Source organism: Pelodiscus sinensis, chromosome 2 (assembly GCF_052426305.1).
Source record: "Pelodiscus sinensis isolate ZL-2025 chromosome 2, ASM5242630v1, whole genome shotgun sequence".
Classification (NCBI taxonomy): Eukaryota; Metazoa; Chordata; order Testudines; family Trionychidae; genus Pelodiscus; species Pelodiscus sinensis.
The window spans coordinates 156968583-156989125 of NC_143053.1; the positions used below are offsets into that span (position 1 = coordinate 156968583).

Consider the following 20543-nt stretch of genomic DNA (forward strand, 5'->3'; position numbering starts at 1 on the left):
CCCTCAGTGTGCACTGGTGGTCAAAGAGCCTAATATTAGGATGTATAAGGAATGCATTGAATTTTTTCCAAGTAAATTGTGATCCATATTGCACTTGATTTACTCTTGTGAATCTTCCAAATGAAGTTACTAGAAATGAATCTGTGAACAGTCCAAAGAAGATTGCACCTTTACATTATCCAGACACAAATCACTAATGCATAACTCTTTTATCCCAGAAGTATATGATTTGATCTTACTCCCATGAAAATTAATGAGAGATTTGTTATTGACATTAGGAGGGAACGACAGCGACTTTTGTGGGCCTTTTAAACTTTAATATAAAGGTGTTATACTCATAGGACATTAAATGTGGCTAAGCTAATTTTTCCTAGCTATAAGGAGAAAATATTATGCTTAGGGGCCAGTCTTATATCAGAGAGTCCTCTAATAAGTAGGTCACAGAACCATTTGAAGTGTTACACGCATGTTTCACTGTGTTAGTACATGAAACAGCAGGAAGGATTTGGATTATTCAAGTGGGAAGAAAAGAAGAATGGACACTGAAAGCTACCTAACTGATTCCATTAACAAATATTTGTGGTTTTTCCTTTCTTCATTAATATATTAATTCACATTATGAATATTACTTCAAATCAACAGCAACATTTTCATTTTGTAGGCATACAGAAATATAATTGAATATGAATGAACAATGGCTAGCCACCTACAGAAAGAATGAAGATACCATTTTAGCTATTGCAAGAAGAATTCTTGAATGATTCATTGTAGTAAATTACTTGACTAAAACTCATCCCTAAAATAAAATCTTCCAAGAACACATTCTATTTTTTTTTGCTTGACCTTGCTTGCATGCAGTATTTGCCTGCAGACTTATACTTTACATTCCATGATGATAAAATCACTTCATTCCCAATAAACATAATAAATTAAAAGGGCTTTCAGCCACCAGATTCCAAAATAGCATACAGACAAGTAAAATAATTCATTGTTCAGAGACCATAACAAATTTTAATGTGCATTTTACAGAGTAAACAGAGGGCTGCACTGCCATCTGCGAGGGGTCAAACGAGTGGAAGTGAATGCATGTATTACAAAATCCACACAGTACTGAGTTACAAATTAAAAAATAATGCATCATCAAAAAAGGAAACAAAAATGTCTGTTGGTGGTACGACATATAGATAATATTAAAAACTGTCTTGCATGAGGACCATGGTATGTCTACTGTGATGTTATATCACACATACTCTAAGCAATTTACAGAATTGAAGTTAGTTTTGCATATACAGGAGTTGCAAAATTAGAGAAAACACATTGAAAGATAGAACACACACAAAAAAAATGTATTTATATAACCACCACACAGTCAAAAGGGGTTGGCCTAAGTCAGCAACTGCCACCATTGAACAAGAAACAAACCAAGAAAAAAAAGGAAAAGGAAAAGGAAAAGGAAGGGGGTGAAAAAAAGTGGAAAATTTTCAAAAAAGTAAAATTAAAAAATCCTCAGTAATAATTCTTGCTTGTCTTCAGAAACAACGTCCTCTAGTTCTGTTAGTTGTTTTACAATGTTGTTATTTTCATTTTGCACTCTCCCGCACAAACAAAAATAGGCTTTCAATCAGTTTCTGAGGTGTTTTTGCCAGACGTGATGCTGAGTCATTTTGTTTTCTTGAGATTTTTTTGTTGTTTTTTATCTATGTATATATAATTAGCTGCTGCTTGCCTCTTGCCTTCAACAGTCCTTTCAAAGAAGGAAATGAAATATCATCCATAGTGATTTTTTATAATAGTGATGACTTGCAAGCCAACCCCTGAGCAGTCAAAAATATGATACTTCTATTTGCTGAAAGAAAAGGAAACTAGGTCCTGCTGTTACAAAATGTCCTGTGACATCACACCAGTTCTCTTTAAATAAATGATCAGTGATACAGCAAAGAAAATAATATAGATCAAGAAAACGTAGTATCCTCTTCATATATATATTTATATGTTTAAACAATATATATGTTTGTTTTGTTTTTGTACTTCCTGAAGGTGCTCCATGTGTAGCGAATTAGAGTACATTGGGTGCAGAGTGGTGGTTGGAGGTTAGGGTCAACTTTGCTGTCCGCTCCGTGGATTTTACAGGCGATTTGCTCTTTGCTTTAAGAAGAGAAAGTGATATTGGAAAAAGTCAGCACTTTTAGATTAAAGCAAAGCACCCTTCACAAAGCCACAAATAAGAAGCAGGACAGAAAGTCCATGGCTTGTAGCTATCCTCGCACCTGCGGAAGAAGTTATAAGATATTCGCTCATCTTGCAGATTTCCAATGCTCCTTATAAGGCTGTTTAAACACATACATTTATATATTTAATTAGCTCGCCAGCTTGGCTCTGGTGCCCATGAATGTCTTGGCATGCACTGCAAATAACAACACATACAAAGTATTTCAGTCCCAGGGAGGTTTTTTTTTGCTTGCTATGTCTTTTTAAACAATGTAATCCAATTACCATGTACAGAGAGAAATAAATCTACCTTCCACCTCAATTCATCAAATCCTTACAAAATAATTTCTAAAGTTGCTTTGTAATGAAAATATTGGATACTAACAAAACAGACTATTGTCAACTTCAAAATATTTGCTTGCAAAATAAAAGCAATGCTAAGGAACCTGGGAGAATGTAGTGCAGTCTAAGGGAAGAAATTGCTTGAAGTCTATTTTGAGTACCAGATCTTCCAGGGATTTTTTTTCTTCAGAAACCTAAGAGAATGATGCTTAAACTGGCACTAGATTTAATGTAAGTTCCCTTAGAACTATGCTAATCAAAACTGAAAAATTTGCATAAGTATTCTTGAATTCTAGATGTGTGATATACTAGTCCTTAAAGTCTAAAGCCAGTGCTGTACCTCATAAATATATGCAAAAGTATTTATATTATTTTAGGGAAAAGTTGTAAACTGAATGTCGTCATACTCTACATTAAGGGGTGCTTTATAAAGTATTACTGAATAATATATTAGACGTTACAAATACAATCAGCATGTGTTTATAAATGTTTATAAAGTCATCTCTGGATAGTACTGTCACTGCTTATAAGTCACTTGATGTGGTTTTGAACTCTAATAACTGATCTAACATTGAAGACAGCATCTGTAAATGAACTACCAATACTTCATAAATTATTTAAATATAGAACTTCAATATCAAGTGTGTCCCTGAATTGGTTCATCAATGACTGGCTGCAAAAATTGCAGTTTTTCCCTTTTCAATTTTGAAACACTTACGCCAATTTCATTTTGTAAGAGGGGTTTCCTTCACCATCGTGTTATGGTTTTCAAACTGACAATCAGTTACTATTAAATAATTTTTCAAAACAAGCTTTTTTTAAAGTATTCATACGGGATTTGTGAGCCTTTTGTCCTTAAACTGTGTTGTACATTCGATGAGAAGAGGGTGCAATTCTAATCACTTTTTAAAGAATTTGATTGAACAATTGAAATAGGATCATATTGATAAGACAAGGATCACAAAAAGATTGTAAAAACACCTGAAAAATAAAAATAACCTGAATTAGTCTAAATGTAGAAAAAAATTCCTCCTTTAATTAAGGAAAAGAGGAAAATCGTTTCTTCTCAGCCACCATTTTTGTAGAACCCAGAACTGATGGCGTGTTCTGAATACTCAAGAGTGCATCCTTTTCTCTCAATCATAACATAAATGTATCCTGCAAATGATATTTCCACCATACAAATTCCAGGGTCTCTATCTATGGCAGGTTGATTTTGTTTGTTCACAGATTTTATATGAACAGGTTACACATGTGCAAGTTAAAGCTTAACTGAGCATATTGGGAACAATCTCAAAATTAATATATTTTAAATGTCATAATAAAAAGAGGCTGTTAAAAATAGATGAGGTTACTTTAGTTATGTAGCATAGTCATCATGGGCCTGCATCAGAATCCTTAAGTAGTCTACGAAGTTGACCCTCTAGCATCCTAACACAATACTGGAGTCTTACTTGTTCTAAGTAGTTTTATTTCTTTTCAAAATGCTCATCTAACCATGACAGACACATTTCTAGTAACATCTCCTATAAAATAAAATTGATTTCTAAGCTACAATGAATATGAGTGAGTATGAATGGTCATGAAGATTAAATGCATTTTTATCCTTCAAAGATAACTTTGAAATACAGTAGGAGTCTAAATGTATTCAGCTTTTTCACTGAACCACTGAAGAAGTTTCTTCATTCTTTTCCTGGCTCAAACATTTCTCTTCCCTATTTGTCAGTAGTGGGAAAAATAAACAAAGTACAGAACACATTAAAGCAATTAAACAAAAAGCAACTGTTAAAGATCCATCTTGTTTGGGGGTTTTTAGTCACCAGTGGAAGCTATTTAGTATTCCTATAAACTTCTCTATTTTAGGAGCTTCAGCATGTTTAGCTAGGTTGCACCCCAAGGGACAGCTAACCTCTGCAGAGTGCTTGGGTATCTGAGTGCTTCTCATCTTTCCAGTTCTTATTATCTTGCAGATATACTAAATTCTAATGGCCAGATCCTCTTAGAACTTTATGCACAGTGAATAATACCCTATTCCAAAAGCAATTGGACTGAATGCAGGCTGGTTAAGGGCATCCAAATGTGGCCTTTAGGATTTGGAATATCAGATGAAATCTCAGGGACAAATTTATGAGAAAAATGAAAGAATGGTGCTCAGCAATCAGGAGTAGTACAGTTAATCAGAAACTTTTCAGTTCATCACATGGACGGAATACAAATCACCTGAATTTCAACACCATAGATGTGTATACATTTATAAAGGTATGAGTGTCTAGTATTCTCCTGATCACCTAAATCATAAATAGAAGTGTGTGAACATTTGGCTGTTGTGCATTGCAGAAATTTGGCTGATGTTTTCTTCAGTTCAGTTTTCTGACTTGCATCTTCCTCCACTCTCTTCAGTGTTCCTTTGTGATCTGGATTGCAAATAACCTAAATCTCAAAGCCAAATGATAAGAAGTCACAATTCTGCATGCTTTCCATGTAAAATCAGTCCAGGATAACTTAACTTGTCCTAAGATCATTCAAACTATGAACCTTAAATCAGGTTTGTTGAAAGGTTTTCAGAATTTTGAGTTTGGAAAGAGTGTTGGATCCAGAAAGGTTCATTTCATTTGATCGTGTATTATTTCATGCAGTCCTCAAATTAATAAATGCCTTCTCTGTCGTCACTCTACTAATCATTGCCAAGGTTTATCTTTGGAAATCTTGATCATCTGAATGATTTTGCTATGCAGTAAATTTTTTGAGATGTCAAAAAAAACCAACCCCACCAATCTGAAGCAAGGGAAAACGTGAGAAATCTCACAATTTTTTGCAAACAAAAATTGGGGGAAAGAGGAGAGGAGTGGTGCAGGTGAAACAAAATATTTTATTTTTAAAATTTCAGAATTTCATTTCAATTTCAATCCCTTTTAATGTTTTTTATTCTAAACTTACTGAAATTTCAGTTGAAAAAGTCACTTGGAATTGAAAAAAAACCCTGTATTTCTATATTTTTTACAATGAAAATTTTAATACTGTGACAATTGCAACATTTTCTTCCAATAATTGTTATGAGTCAGGAGAGTCATCAAAAGTAAAACTGGTTTGTTAACAAGTATAGGATTCATCAACAAGGCATTTCAATTAAAAAAAAACCTTTCTCCACCAGAAAAAGATCCTAACCTATTCTGCATCTCTCTTATGCAACTACAATGAGCGCGCGCACACGCACGCGCACACACACACACACACACACACACACACAAACACACACACTGCATGGAAGAAATTCACCTTAAACTGAGAATAAATTTTATGTTGGGCAGGAATTATTTCTATGCTTAGCCTTCAGTGCCAATTATTGATGTGCATATGTGAGGAGTTAAAGATTCCAGATCATGATGACTAGACTGTGAGGCTGCGTTTACACTGGCATGATTTCGCATAAATACTTTTAGTGGAAAAGTTTTTCCGTTAAAAGTATTTGCACAAGAGAACATCTACACTGGCATGTGTTTTTGCACAAAAGATGTCCTTTTGCGCAAAAGCATCCGTGCTAGTGTAGACGCTCTCTTGCACAAGAAAGCTCCGATGGCCATTTTAGCCATTGGGCTTTCTTGCACAAGAAATTAACGTTGCTTGTCTACACTGGCCTCTTGTGCAAGAATACTTGTGCAAGAGGACTTATCCCTGAGCGGGAGCGTCAAAGTATTTGCGCAAGAAGCACTGATTTTGTACATTACAACATCAGTGTTCTTGCGCAAATACTCGCGGTCAGTGTAGACAGGTGGCAAGATTTTGCGCAAAAGCGGCTGCCAATGTAGACACAGCCTGACATTCTGGTCTGGGCTAGTAGTGACTCAAGGGCTACTCTATCCTATAAGTGAGTTTCCCCTTCTTAAGGAGCCTAGTAAATAGGGCAACTACATAGATTTCTTCATCCATTCCTGAGCTCTGGGACTGGATTATGACAAGGCCATTGCACAAGATGAGCCATGGAATGGAGGAAAGTCCCTGATTCTGCCCTCCCCCCAGGAACATCTATGTAAGGATCTGTCTTTTTCTGCCCCTTATTGTTTGGGAAGAGGAAATAAACAGAATATTAGTTAAATTAACAGAAGATATTAAGGATAAGATCATGACATGGACAATTGCCCTTAAACCTCTGTACAAGCTACTTAGATTTGGGCAAGACTCACAGGGATAAGCAGATATTGTGTGATTGTGTCATCTTCACTGCTCCTGAATGCTGGAGTAGGGAAATGAGTAGAATTATGGATCTATCTCCACAACTTGCTGGCCAGCACAGCTAAATAGGCGTAGGCTGATGTTGCTATTTGCTGCTGGTAGAGGATAATAAGGCCATGTCTACACTACAGATGAGATTGAAGCAGCTGCAATCCTTCTTCTGGGGTTTGAATTAGCAGGTCTAGTGAAGACATGTTAATTCAAACTGAAAGGGGTGCTCCTGTCTATACCAGTCATCCTGGTTCTATGAGGAGTAAGGGAAGTCAAAGGGAGAGTGTGCTCCCTTTGACTTCCCGCAGGGTAGAGGGCACCAAAAATTTGACTTGATACTTCAGCTTAAGCTACGCAATTAACATAGCTGAAGTTGCATATCTTAATTTCTATTGTGCTTGGCATTTGTGAATCATAATGCAAATATATAAAAAAACATTAAAGACCACTAGCAGCCTTGTGAGAAAGGTAAATAGCAGAATCCCACTGTACAAACTAGTATAACGAGATATAGAGAGTTTACCAGTGATTTGCCTGAGTTTGTGGAAGAACAAGGACTAGCAGTCAAGTCAGTATTAAAGCCCAAGTGCCCTTTCCTCAGGCCAATTTTTGTAACCAAAAGAATATATTTTTCCTCTCAGGTACTCCTTTAGCTGTCTTGGGAAATATTGTGAGGCTAACAGCTTGCTACATGAACATTTAGTTTGTGCTCGCTTGGGTATGAATATGCCTTGCACAATCCTGCTGCACCTTAAGTGTCTATGTGGACCCTGCTGCCATGCATTAACAGTCCCACAGTATCCCACTTTGCAATTGGAATAGATGGAAAGTAAACTAAGGAGCTGTGAGTGTATGACACAGAGATCTACACAGACACTTAGAATAGGCTCGTATGGGGTAGACTCACATCTCAATATGCTAAAAACTCAATATTTGTGTAGATAAGCCCTAAGTGCAGAGACATAAAAAAAGAGAAACTTGAGGTTGTCACAGCTCAGAAACGGGACTAGATTAACTCATTCCATATTTGAGCAAAGGATCTATTCAGTTCTTATATAATCTGAACTAGTCACCTCTGTACATCAACATGCACATTCCAAAACCGTGTTGTAACCCTTTATTTTATCCTTCTCTTCTTGTCTTGATCTTCCAACTTTCCCGACCCACTTAATAACCCTTCTGAGTATAAGGTTGTGTATATCATTGGTTGTTAATCATGAATAGTCATGTTCATACTTCAGTCTGTTATGACCCATACCTGATTTCTCTTCCCTAATTTAGGGCCTGATTCTTTAATATTTTCTCACTCTGAATATCCTTTATTCATCTGACATTTCCCATTGTCTTAAACCCACTTGGCATGAATAACTGCTTCTCTGCAAAAGGGTTGAGATGTACGGGTTCTTTGCATCCTGGCATCTGGAATGTCACTGCTAGTTACTCAAACTAAGTTCAGAAGCAGACTGTTGGTTGCAGACTGTGGTAGTGCAGCTAAAATCCTAACAGTAAATTGGTAGTTACTCCTAATATTTGGGAAACACTGGTAGCATGTGCTGTGAATACTCTTATTGGATTCTTTATGCACTGAACAGACTTTTACTTTGTTTCTCCCTTGGAAACAGAGGTCTTAAGATATCTTAGGGTATGTCTCCACTACAAAGTTAATTCGAACTAACGTCCATTAGTTCAAATTAACTTTAATAGGCGCTACACTAGCGCTCTGCTAGTTCGAACTTAATTCGAACTAGCGGAGCGCTTAGTTCGAACTAGGTAAACCTCATTCTACGAGGACTAAGCCTAGTTTGAACTTACTAGTTGGAATTAAGGGCTGTGTAGCCCCTTAATTCCATCTAGTGGGATTCTAGCCCTCCCCAGCTTTCCCTGGTGGCCACTCTGGCCAACACCAAGGAAACTCTATTGCCCCCCTCCCGGCCCCGGACTCCTTAAAGGGGCATGGGCTGGCTACGGTGCCCGTGCCAGGTGAAAGCCTGCCAGCACCCAGCCAGCAGACCCTGCACCTGGCACAGCTCGAGCCAGCCACCCGATGACCCCCAGCCCTCCCCCTCTTCCCGGGACCAGGCTGGCAGCTCCCGGGAGCTTGCCCAGGACCTCAAGAGGCGGGCACCCACCTGGTCCAGTGCAGACATCGTGGACCTCGTCCACGACCTCCGCTCTAGGCACAGGAAAATGGCTGTCTAGGGCAGGAGAGCTGCCAGCCTGGCCACCCAGGAGCAGGTTTGCATGAAAATCAAGGTGGTCCACTGAGACCCCCGACCCTGAGCCCTGAGCTTAGTATGGCCGTACTGGGTCAGACCAAAGGTCCATCTAGCCCAGTAGCCTGTCTGCCGACAGCGGCCAACCCTAGGGACCCTGGAGGGGATGGACCGAAGACAGTGACCAAGCCATTTGTCTCGTACCATCCCTCTCCAGCCTTCCACAAACTTCGGGAAGGGACACCACTCCTACCCCCTGGCTAATACCACTCCATGGACCCAACCTCCATGGCTACGTCTACACTGGCCCCTTTTCCGGAAGGGGCATGTTAATTTCAGCTATCGTAGTAGGGAAATCCGCGGGGGATTTAAATATCCCCCGCGGCATTTAAATAAAAATGTCCGCCGCTTTTTTCCGGCTTTTAGAAAAGCCGGAAAAGAGCGTCTACACTGGCCCCGATCCTCCGGAAAAAGCGCCCTTTTCCGGAGGCTCTTATTCCTACTTCGAAGTAGGAATAAGAGCCTCCGGAAAAGGGCGCTTTTTAACTAATTCGAACTAAGTTAGTTCGAATTAGCGCTGTAGTGTAGACATACCCTTAGATATTTTTAAAAAAATGCAAATGAGCAAACCAATGCACTACTAGGTCACTGGTAAGCAAGCAGCATAAAGGATTAGGTTTGATCACTTTTCTCACACTTTATGTTAACTAAGGATGACTGTCAGAACTTCTTATACATTAAACCTAATCACCAAATAGCAATATAGCTTCTGGCTGGTAAAAAGGCCTTTACATTATCCACAAGAAAACATGATTCACATTTCAAAACTGAATTACACCAATCTCCTCCTCCTACCTACCACTCGTTCACTCCTCCAAAAAAAGAAATCCTACCTAATATAGGTCTTAATACTGTATCAGAATTCAGAAGCACTTTCATAAAAAAAATCTACAAAATTAAGCTTCTGTGTCATAGACATTGAAGAATTATTAATCATTAGAGAGAAACATGTCTGTGCCAGGTATGCAAACCACATATCAATGTTGGCACCTATATGACCATGTTCAGCCTCATCTTTTAGATGTAGTTAGCCTGAATCTCTCTTCCTTTCCACTGGTGTAAACTGGAAGTAATTCCATGAAAATCCATTAGCTCATAATGACATAAAAATGGTGAGATGGGTGATACAGGTCTAAAGTCTTTCTCTAAATGCTTTAAATCCATCCTCCCACTAATTCTAAATCACTGAGCTTCTCTACCATTCTCTTCAATCTATTTTCAATCTTCCCCCCTCCTCTCTTAAGCTGATGAGAGTTGGGGTGGTTAGAACTGTGTGCAGTCCTTTGACAGTATTCTATGTAGCAGGCACCTCGACTGTGTCCAGACTCAGGGTTTTTTTCGAAAAAAGTAGCCTTTTTTCGAAAAAACTTCACCTGCATCTAGACTGCAGCCGCGTTCTTTCAAAATTAAATCAAAAGAACGCGGCTTTTCTTTCTACGGCGGTAAACCTAATTTCACGAGGAAGAACGCCTTTTTTCGAAAGTGCTCTTTCGAAAAAAGGCGTTCTTGAATGCAAACAGGGGTTTTTTGAAAGAGAGCATCCAGACTGCCTGGGTGCTCTCTTTGGAAAAAGCAGCTTACTTTTTCGAAAGTTCCACTTGCAGTCTAGACGCTCTTTTTCGAAAGAGGCTTGCAGTCTAGACATAGCCCTAGGGAATAGCATGAACACTCACAGATATTTTGTATGTGCTTCAAGAAAAAAAAAAATGTGTGAGCTATTATTTCAGTAGATGCAGTGTCTGACAGGGACAATATAATCATATTTATAAATCAACATTGCTTCATTGAAGCCAATGGGCTTACATCAGCTGAGAATCAGGCTCATAATTATTTAGTGACAAGCTACTCCTTTTTCCTCAATTCTTAATTCCCCCCTTCTCCCAACTAATCTTATCATTTTAACATTTTGTTCAGAGGCTCAAGAGGAACTGGAAGAAGGGGAATACTGTAGGTCTATTGTGGTGTCCAACAATGTATTCCAATTTTCATGGTGTCAATGAGCACTGCTCTTCTGAAAGTGTTATTTTGCTGGACAGTTTCCCCAGTGACACTGTTCATGAAAGTAACAATAGCAGTTGACGTAAAAGAAGCTGTAACAACAGAAGAAACAGCAACAGCAAAATGGTGTTCTATGTTTTAGTAACTGTTGCAGGGTATATAGAGCCTGAGTGAATAGTATCTATAATATTTGCTGTGGCCATTATCTTACACTTTTATGTTTTTACTCTTTTCATTATGTTAGACAGCTTAGTTCCAGAAAAGTAACATTTGCTGGAGGGAGTGTGTTTGGGGGTGTCAAACTTCAATTAGATGTATCAGACTGGAGCACACATGTGCATATTCACACGCGCACACAAACATACACACACATACACAAAGTGTACTAAATTGTAGTAACAAAATGTGCCAGATGCATTTTGTAAACGAAATGGTAAAATGAAAAGGGGAAACCCCCCAACACCCAGTCCAGGGTATAGAAAAAGAGAATCCTATATTCTTCAAATGACATCCATCTTCCTAAAGAAGCAATCAGGAGTGGAGTTTTCCTTCAGAGAAAGGAAATTCCCTGCTTCATATCCAAAATCATGAAAAAGAATGCCTTCCACATTGCTGTATATTTATCAAGTAACAAACTGGATGATTTCTGAAACCAGGAAATCCCATCAATTATGCTAAGTGTGTGTCCTGTCTCATGCTTTGTGATTTCCAATGTCCTGGTGCAAGATACTGAACGAGCAGCAATGATAAGTAATTTGTATGAACAAATAAAACACATTGGTCCATGCATATTTTTCATAGTGGTTAATGATTACTTGTTCTTTGCTCTCTACTAAGGAGGCTTCTCAGAGGTTTCCTCATGAAATTTATCATTTTTGGCTCTGGAGGCAAGGTAACTGAGGGTATGTCTACACTACCCCGCTAGTTCGAACTAGTGGGGTAATGTATACATACCGAACTTGCTAATGAAGCCCGGGATTTGAATTTCCCGGGCTTCATTAGCATAAAACCGGCGCCACCATTTTTAAAAGCCGGCTAGTGCGAACCCCGTGCCGCGCGGCTACACGTGGCACGGGCTAGATAGTTCGAACTACGTAGCCATTCCGAACTATCTGTACTCCTCGTTCCACGAGGGTAGACATACCCTCAGAGGTTAAACCATTTTGAAATAACTAAAGATAAGCAATAGGGTGGCTTTACAGAATATGACTATCCATACTGAGCCCAAAGAACAAAGCAACTGGTAATACTTTCCAGACTCTGTATTCCATGTTTGCCCCAGAAAAGGAATCCTCTTATGGGGCTTAACATAGTATGATGCTGACTGCTTTGGCTCACATCCAGCAATGAACTTAAACATGTGCTTACATTTGAAGCATGTGAGTACTCTCATTGACTTCAATGTGTCTATGTATTTATGTGCCTAATGAAACCCAGTCATATTGATCATCACCTGTGAAGATTGAATCCTGTAATTATCAAAATGCATCTCAAAATACATAGAACTGCAGTTATTATGCACATTTTTCTCAGGTCCCAATTCTGTTATCTCCATTGGGAATTTGAAGGGTGGTGAGATTTTGTTTTATAATATTTTCCTACTTACTGGCAGTTGCATAGAAGAATGGGAGCAGTTGCTACTGATTTATGTATTTTCATAAGCATCAGGAGATGAAATCCTGGCTCCACTGAAGTAAAAGGGAGTATTTTTAGGGTGCATCTACACATTACCCTTACCTCAAAATGAGCTACACAATTTGTGCTATGCAAATTCTGTAGATTATTTTGAGATAATTTCAAAATAGCTTATTTCAAAATTTGGTATTGTCTACACCGAGTCAAATTTTGAAATAAAGTACTACTCCAAAACATCCTTTAACTCTTGTGGAATAAGGTTTATTGAGGCGTCGGTTAGCAAGCCCATTATATTTCAAAATAATGGGCATGCCCAAAGACGTGGAATAGCTATTTTGGGATACTTCTGTATCGTGAAATAGTACCACAGTTTAGACATAGTCTTATTATTCTCAGGGGGACTAGGGTTACCCTGAGGGTGCCTAATGTCTGGAATACACGCATATATAAAATAAATTAAACTAGGATTTTTAAAAATCCCTAAGGAACTAGCAACTTAATTCTTTACCTCTTCTTTGAAATTCCCAGCCTAATAAAATGTTGTCATAAAAATTTGCTTTAAGGTAGAACTTGGAACAAAAAAAAGTCTCACCCCATACAAAGCTTTAATCAGAATGAATGCTATACAGTGATTAAAGAAAGTTTAGCAAGATGTGATGGGTCAGGCATACATCAAGGCTCACAGACAGTACAGCTGTCACTGCATAGTACCCACAGGAACTGAAATGGCCACTTGGCCAATCTCCAAAGAAATGGGAAGATTTTATTGTGAAAAGACATGGCCATACATGGAGAAGGAAGTTTAGAATAAGAGAAAAATGGAGGACACGTTTTGATTAACACAAGAACTGAAGGACTGATCAATCAAGGGGACCGAGTATACTATTAAGTAGAAAAATATATTTTCCTGAACCATACTTTATGTCATAGAAAAGTGTGTGTAGAAATGTTTGGAGTCTGTTACTTCATTCCTTTATTATTGTTCCTTGCATCACAAGGGATAACAATGGGAGCTGAAGGTACTTAGCATTTTTCAAACTGAAGTCCACATTTCCTTGGGCATCAGCATATAAATTGGATGTTTATTCTGTTATCTGAGATTAACTGAAAAATGATTGTTGCTCTCAGAAAAGATGAATATGCAAGTCCTTTTAAGTAAACAAAAATTAAAGATCATGGCACGTAAATATATCTAATTGTAACAGATAGTATATAGCCTATTACCTACACATTATTTTACTGATGGAATTATTAAAATTGGTAATGTATAAAAAAATAAAAATCAACAGTGCTTTTTTTTATGTTGCACCCCATCACCTTATTTTCTGTATTGCTGAGCATCCTCAGCTACATTTGACTTCAGCTGTCATTGTGGATGTTCAATACTTTAGAAAATCAGCCCCCAAGTGATGCCAGTGGGAAATTTGCCAGTGGTCTCAGTGTGAAGGCTGAAGGGTTTTTTGTAGACTGACTCTGTGTGGATGTTCTAATATATAGACAGAAGGAAAAACATGTTGGTGAATATTCTATAACACTACAATTTGGGCATTGGAGTGTGTCTTAATTGTAAGCTGGTAGATTCAGAACTATGTACTCAAAGTCCCAGATGAGGGGGAGCATCCATTATTAGAGTCTGCAGACTCCAAAAATGTTATAATTTCCTCCCTTTGTCCTTCTGCTTGGTACTGAGGTTTGCCATGGGTCTTCCTGATTCAAGGAATTTAGTAGGTGCTATAAAATGCAAAGACCCATTTACCCTTACTTGCTCTCTTACAGGTTATTTACTGAACCCCCTTGTCATCAAAGGTATTGCTCTTCACACATTTCCTGTCTAAGGGCATGTCTACACTGCAGGGCAAAAGTCGAATTAAGCTACACATCTTCAGGTATGTCAATTGCGTAGCTGAAGTCAAAATGCTTTACTTTGGCTTTTGGCACTGTCTACCCAGCAGGAAGTCAAAGGAAGAACATTCTTCCTTCATATTCCCTTACTCCTTGTGAAATGAGGGTTACACTCATTTCAGAAGTCCTCCATCTTGACATTATTTCAAAATAATGGCTTGCTGTATATACATGCACTTTGTTAGTTTGAAATAATGTCAGTTATGCCAAAATAACGCTGCTGTGTAGACATACCCTAAGATGACAGAAAGGATACTAAGATGTAGCCAGTTCTGTGTTTGAATTAGTGAGTCCTGAGAAGTATATAGATTTCCTAGGTATCTAAGAAGTCTGCATTTAAGTAGCCAGATTATGGACCTAAAATAACTTTTTATATGTATCAAAGACACATTTGGCCCAATCTCTCTAATTCACTTGGCTTCCCTTTACATGGAACCAAATTCATTTCACTGTTGATGCCTAGCAAAAGAAAAACCACACCTTTTGCCATAGTTATAAGACTTAGTGATAAATGAAATGTGTAATTTCACCTTTGGAATATGATACACTCTTTTGAATTATGCAGAGAAAATGTCTATCACTCCACCTACTTAAGACATTTTCCTGAATATATGCATATCAGGCTGTCATATTACTCAGATTGCTGTTATGCTGTGATGGCAGACTTCATTTGCAGCCAACCGTGCACATGAAATCGAAGGGCCAAACTATGACAGCTCTGACTTTTGCTTCACTGATTTTTTTAAAATTTCAAAATAGACTTTACTACATCTTCAGCGAATTTTTTCAATATATGTTTTTGTTCTTTCTTTTCTAGTCTATATCTGTCTCTGTATTTATAGTGATTTTTCAAGTATATGTATGGTATTTTATTGCAACACTTCACTGTGCTATATACACTTTCATTAAGTAAGCTTCAAAATATCCTGTGAGGTAAATAAGGGCTATATGAGACCCACAGAGGTATACAAAAGCCCACAAATCATACATACAGAATAAGACAATCAAAATTATAATTTACCAATCATTGCTATGCAATCCCCTCACAATTACCACAAATATTCTGTTTCCTGAGGATATGGGGAAATTATGGTAACCACAGGTATTAGTAAATGGTGATAGTTGGGAAATGCCTTTTTATGTTGATGACTGCTGTCTCTAGTGCTAAATTTTACAAAACTAGTGCCATCTGAAACACACTTTTGTGGTAAACATCAGCCGTGAAAGAGTTCAACAGAGTGATGTTCAAATATAAATTTGGGTTGAAAAACATGCATATCATTAGATATAACTGATCTTGCCTAACTCATAGCTATGCCCTGCGATAGGGAGAGAGAGAGAGAGAGAAAAAAAAAATTTACCTGGCATTGCTTGTGTTCTTAACTAAATTTTTTGGGTGGGAAATAAAATGAAAATGCACATGCTTCATTTAAATCAGTGCTCTGAGGGAGGGCTGTAGATGAGGGGTTCAGTATGTAGGCTGTTCCAGGAGAGAGAACTACCCAGCCCTCTCTCACCACAGCAGCTTAGGCCAGGTGAGCAGTGCCTCTCCATGGCTGTTGCAGCTCCAGTGGGCAGAGCTGGGGGATGTGTGCATGTTCCCTGGCTGAGGCAGGTCCAGGTCCATCTGCACCCTGTGCTTCCCAGCCAGAGTGAAGAATGCAGAAAACTGTGCAGTTTCCTCTTGCTCCCTGATCAAGGGTGCCTTAGGGGTGGGAGGCCCAGGGCTGGGGCAGTCCTGGAGAAGGCACCCCCAGCCAGCCACTTGCATTTGCCACGTGATTCTCTTTTTCTGTACAGGGCATTCCCGAAATATGTTGCTCTAGTATATGTTGGTTCCGCATGTAGGAACTGTTGTGTTATTAAATCTTTCCCTTCTCCACTCATACATCTCTCACACACACGGAAAGACCAATTTGTGCAAACAGAAGTCATCCACGGGAAAAAAATTCCCTCCTTTATGTCATTTTGCTGTACGTCCATGTTTTTAGGAACGTATCTTCAATGTATAGAGGGGATGCCCTGTATGGTTTTATGAGAATCAATCCCATTCCAGGCACATCCAATTTCCTGACACAACCAAAACCTTACCTTACTTAAATTATGATAAGAAAAACAATATACCGAAATTCTTGAACAAACAAACAGACACACAGACACACAAAGTCTTTCAAATATGTAGCCTATAGTGTGTGTATGTGTGTGTGTGTGTGTATTCCCAAATATTTGTCTATTATTATATGAGCCAGATTTTTTTGTAATGTGCTTATCAATGCAATGAAAAAATTTCCTGTTAGTCATAAGGTAACACAACCCCTACTCTAATATTGGACCAAATTCTGATATCATCACCCACACTGAGTGAAACCTTATTCTGCAAGCAATCCCATTGATGTCAAGGTACTACTCAACAAAAGTAAAGGTCTCACCAGCTATGGCCTGGCATGAACTCTAATAAATATTTGAATTATACAGGTATGCAATTTTAACAATGTTTCCATTCTCTAGGATTGATATAATCACTGAAGAAAATTAAATTAAATAGGAAATGTCTCTCTCGCCATTTCTGTATTTGTGCACTATATTGAAAGATGGGGAAAGAGATTTTTTGAACCATACAAGTAAATCAGTGCAGACCTGTTGATTAAATGTATGAGTAAGAAAGATTATCCATGATGTGCCTGCCTTGGCTATAATCTCTCTTCCTTTCTGAAGCCCCACATTTGGATGCCTCCTTTTCTACAATTGGAATCACGAGACAAATTCTCCTCTGCCCTGTGACTTACATAGTTAGTTACACCTCTGTGAAGAGAGTGTAAAGTGGATCTAAAATATTACCAAATCAGACTGAAAGTGAAAAATCAGCTCAATCTTCTCAGTGAGGAAACTGATCTTGAGCTTCAAAAGTTAAACTACTGGTGTTGAATCCACTGTCAGTTACATTATGGCACTTGAGTGTTTATTAGAAGAATTCAACATAAAATATAATGAGTCAATTCAGTACTGGTGAAAATCCATTTTCTTCAGTAGGTGAACTTGTCTTTGTGTATGGCACATGAAATTTTGTATATTCCATACATATAGATAAGAAATTAAATTCCTAATATTTTATTATTATGACTCTCTATTGTCAATAAATGACAATAAATACCATATTTGAAAACAAACTACCATTTGAAAGAGGCATACTTCTTGTCCATTCAGAGCTATGACTGCAAATCATTTTGAATTTGAAATACCAGTACAATTCAATTAGAGGTTTGTGTCCAGATCACTGATGGGACGCTGCCCTTCCAGAGCAAAATGTTGGAAAAAAACCTGAATTATAATATTGAATCTTTTATACCTGTGATACTACCAGAGCAGTTTGCTGGACTACTGCTGCATCCATATTCTGGTCAAAGTACTTAAGTATGTGTCTATCGTTAAGCTTCTATCTTGTCCTAGTGACTTAAGGGGAAGTACTCATATGTAGAGCTTTTTGAGAATTTCAAGCTCTGATTTGTAGGAAATTCTGTTATTTTGAGCTTAGTTTTATTCTGAATCTAAATGAGGATGAAGGATTTATGTGACATAAAATTGACAGTAAAAATGTTGCTCAGGCCAATCAAAAATTGTTTCAATAAAATCGAAGCATTGTATTTCAATTTTCATATTTTAAGACTTATATATATATATACACACACACTCTATGGGTACGTCTAGACTGTAAGCCTCTTTCAAAAGAGGCTTTTTCAAAAGAATCTTTCAAAAAAGCCTCTTTCAAAAGAGAACGTCTATACTGAAATCACTTCCTTTGAAAAGGCAAGCCGCTTCTTCGAAAGAAAGCATCCAGGCAGTCTGGATGCTCTCTCTTGAAAAAGCCCTGTTTGAGTTCAATAACACCTTTTTTCGAAAGAGCACTTTCGAAAAAAAGCATTATTCCTCGTAAAATGAGGTTTTCTGAGATTGAAAAAACTGCTGCATTCTTTTGATTTAATTTCTAAAGAAGGTGGCAGCAGTCTAGACTCAGGTGAAGTTTTTTTTAAAAAAAGGCCACTTTTTAAAGAAAAAAACCCTGTAGTCTGGACACACCCTATAAAAGAAAAGAAAATTCTAAACAGAACATCATTTTGATATGAAAAATCAACATATTCTATTAAAAAATGTCTCACTGGAATGTATTGACTTATCACAATTTTCGTTTTTATTTATTTAACAAAATAGAATTTCTTTGGAAATTAACACATTTCCATAAAAAGTTTCAGTTTTGATGAAATGGCATTTTCTAATATCAAAATATTCCATTTTAAGAGCTTTATTTATGTTCTTATAGTTAGGCACATCCTTAAATATCTTGCTGAACTGCTCTCTCTTTCAGTCAATGGGAGTATACCTGTGAATCACTGGAAGGTAGGACTGGAGGGGACCTCAATAGGTCATCTAGTCCAGTATCCTGGAGTAAGCACTAAGAACCATCCCTGCCAGGTGTTTGTCTAACTTGTTCTTAAAAACATGTAATGATGGAGATTCCACAACCTTCCTAGGTAATTTGTTCTAGTGTTAACTATTCTTAACAGTTAGGAAGTTCATTCTCATATTTAATATAATTTGCCCTTACTGCAGTTTAAACCCATTACTTTTTGTCCTGTCCTCAGTGGTTAAGAAAGAACAATTTATCACCCTTCCATTTATAATGATCTTTTACATACTTAAAATGTTATGTCTCCTCTCAGTCTATTCTTTCCAGATCAAACACTCCCCATTTTTTTCAATTGCATACCTTATTTCAAGGTAATTTCAAAATAAAGTGCTAGTCCGAAACATCCCTTAACCCTCATGGAATGAGGTTTACAGGGACGTCAGAATAGCAAGGCCGTTATATTTCAAAATAATGGATGCACTCAAAAGAGGAAATAGGGTGTCGTACATAGTATTTGTTCTTAGTGAATTTCATTCTATTAATTTCAAACTTTTTCTCTAATTTGTCAAGTTCAGTTTGAATTCTAATCTTGTCATCCAAAACACTTGTAGCCCTTCCCAGCTTGGTATCATCCACAAACTTTATAAGTGTACTCCCTATGCCATTATCAAAATAATTTATGAGGCTATAGAAGAGAAGCAGACACAGAAAAAACCTCTGTGGATCCCCATTCATTATATCCTTCCAGTTTGACTGTGAACCATTGATAACTACTCTTTAAGCCCTGGTCAACACTAGGGAATTATTTCAAAATAACCCCCCTTCTTTCGAAATAATATGTGAAGCACTCATGCTACCAAGCCCCCTTTTTTTTTAAATTGGGGGCTGGTTATTTCAAAATCTGTACTCCTGCTTTCCTCTGGGAATAGCACGTGTTTCAAAATAGTTATTTCAAAATAGCATTAGTGTGAACAATCCACTGCTTCTATTTTGAAATAGCTATTCCTGGGGCTCTAGGTTGAGGTAGCGCATCCACCACAATAGAGCTTGCCTTGGATTAATTTTGAGGCTCTCCCGTTGTGGGGATTTGCTATTTCAATTTTATAAAATCAGGACTTACTATTTTGAATGTAGTTATTTCTAAATAATTTCCTAATGTAGACATACCCTAAGTATGGTTTTCTAGCCAGTAGTACACCCATGTATAATATGCTTATTAGGCTATATTTCCCTATCTGGTCTATAAGAAGGTCATGTAAAGTCTCAGAAGCTTTAACTTGCACAACTGACTTTTCAGAACTTTTTTTTAGATGCTTTGCATTTCTAAAGCACTTGTTTTGATCATTCATCCGTGTTTTATTTCTTCATTCCCTCAGTCTCACCATCAGTATCATGAAACCATGCAGGACCACACTCTAATCCCTGTTGTAAATTAGGTGTCAAACACTCATGCTAGTGAAGGTTATTCATGGCTTCCAAATAAAACAGAGATTAATTTCTGTGACACAGAAAATGAGACATTGCCATATGAGTGCCTTTAGTCTGATGACTGACTAGTGGCA

General features: G+C 37.7%; 1 protein-coding gene across 3 annotated transcripts in view; it reads right to left on the reverse strand.

Annotated features, from left to right (window-relative positions):
- Nucleotides 1-977: 977 nt before the first annotated feature.
- Nucleotides 978-20543, reverse strand: part of VSTM2A (V-set and transmembrane domain containing 2A) — a 30425-nt gene continuing 10859 nt past the window's right edge. Inside the window, exon 5 of one of the 3 annotated variants that reach the window (XM_006119378.5) lies at nucleotides 978-2267. In XM_006119378.5, coding sequence (XP_006119440.1) covers nucleotides 2191-2267 — 77 coding nt within the window. In that variant the 3' untranslated portion in view covers nucleotides 978-2190. Of the gene's footprint in view, nucleotides 2405-20543 lie in introns of all 3 variants that reach the window. The other 2 variants (XM_006119379.5, XM_006119377.5) reach the window with 2 other exon arrangements.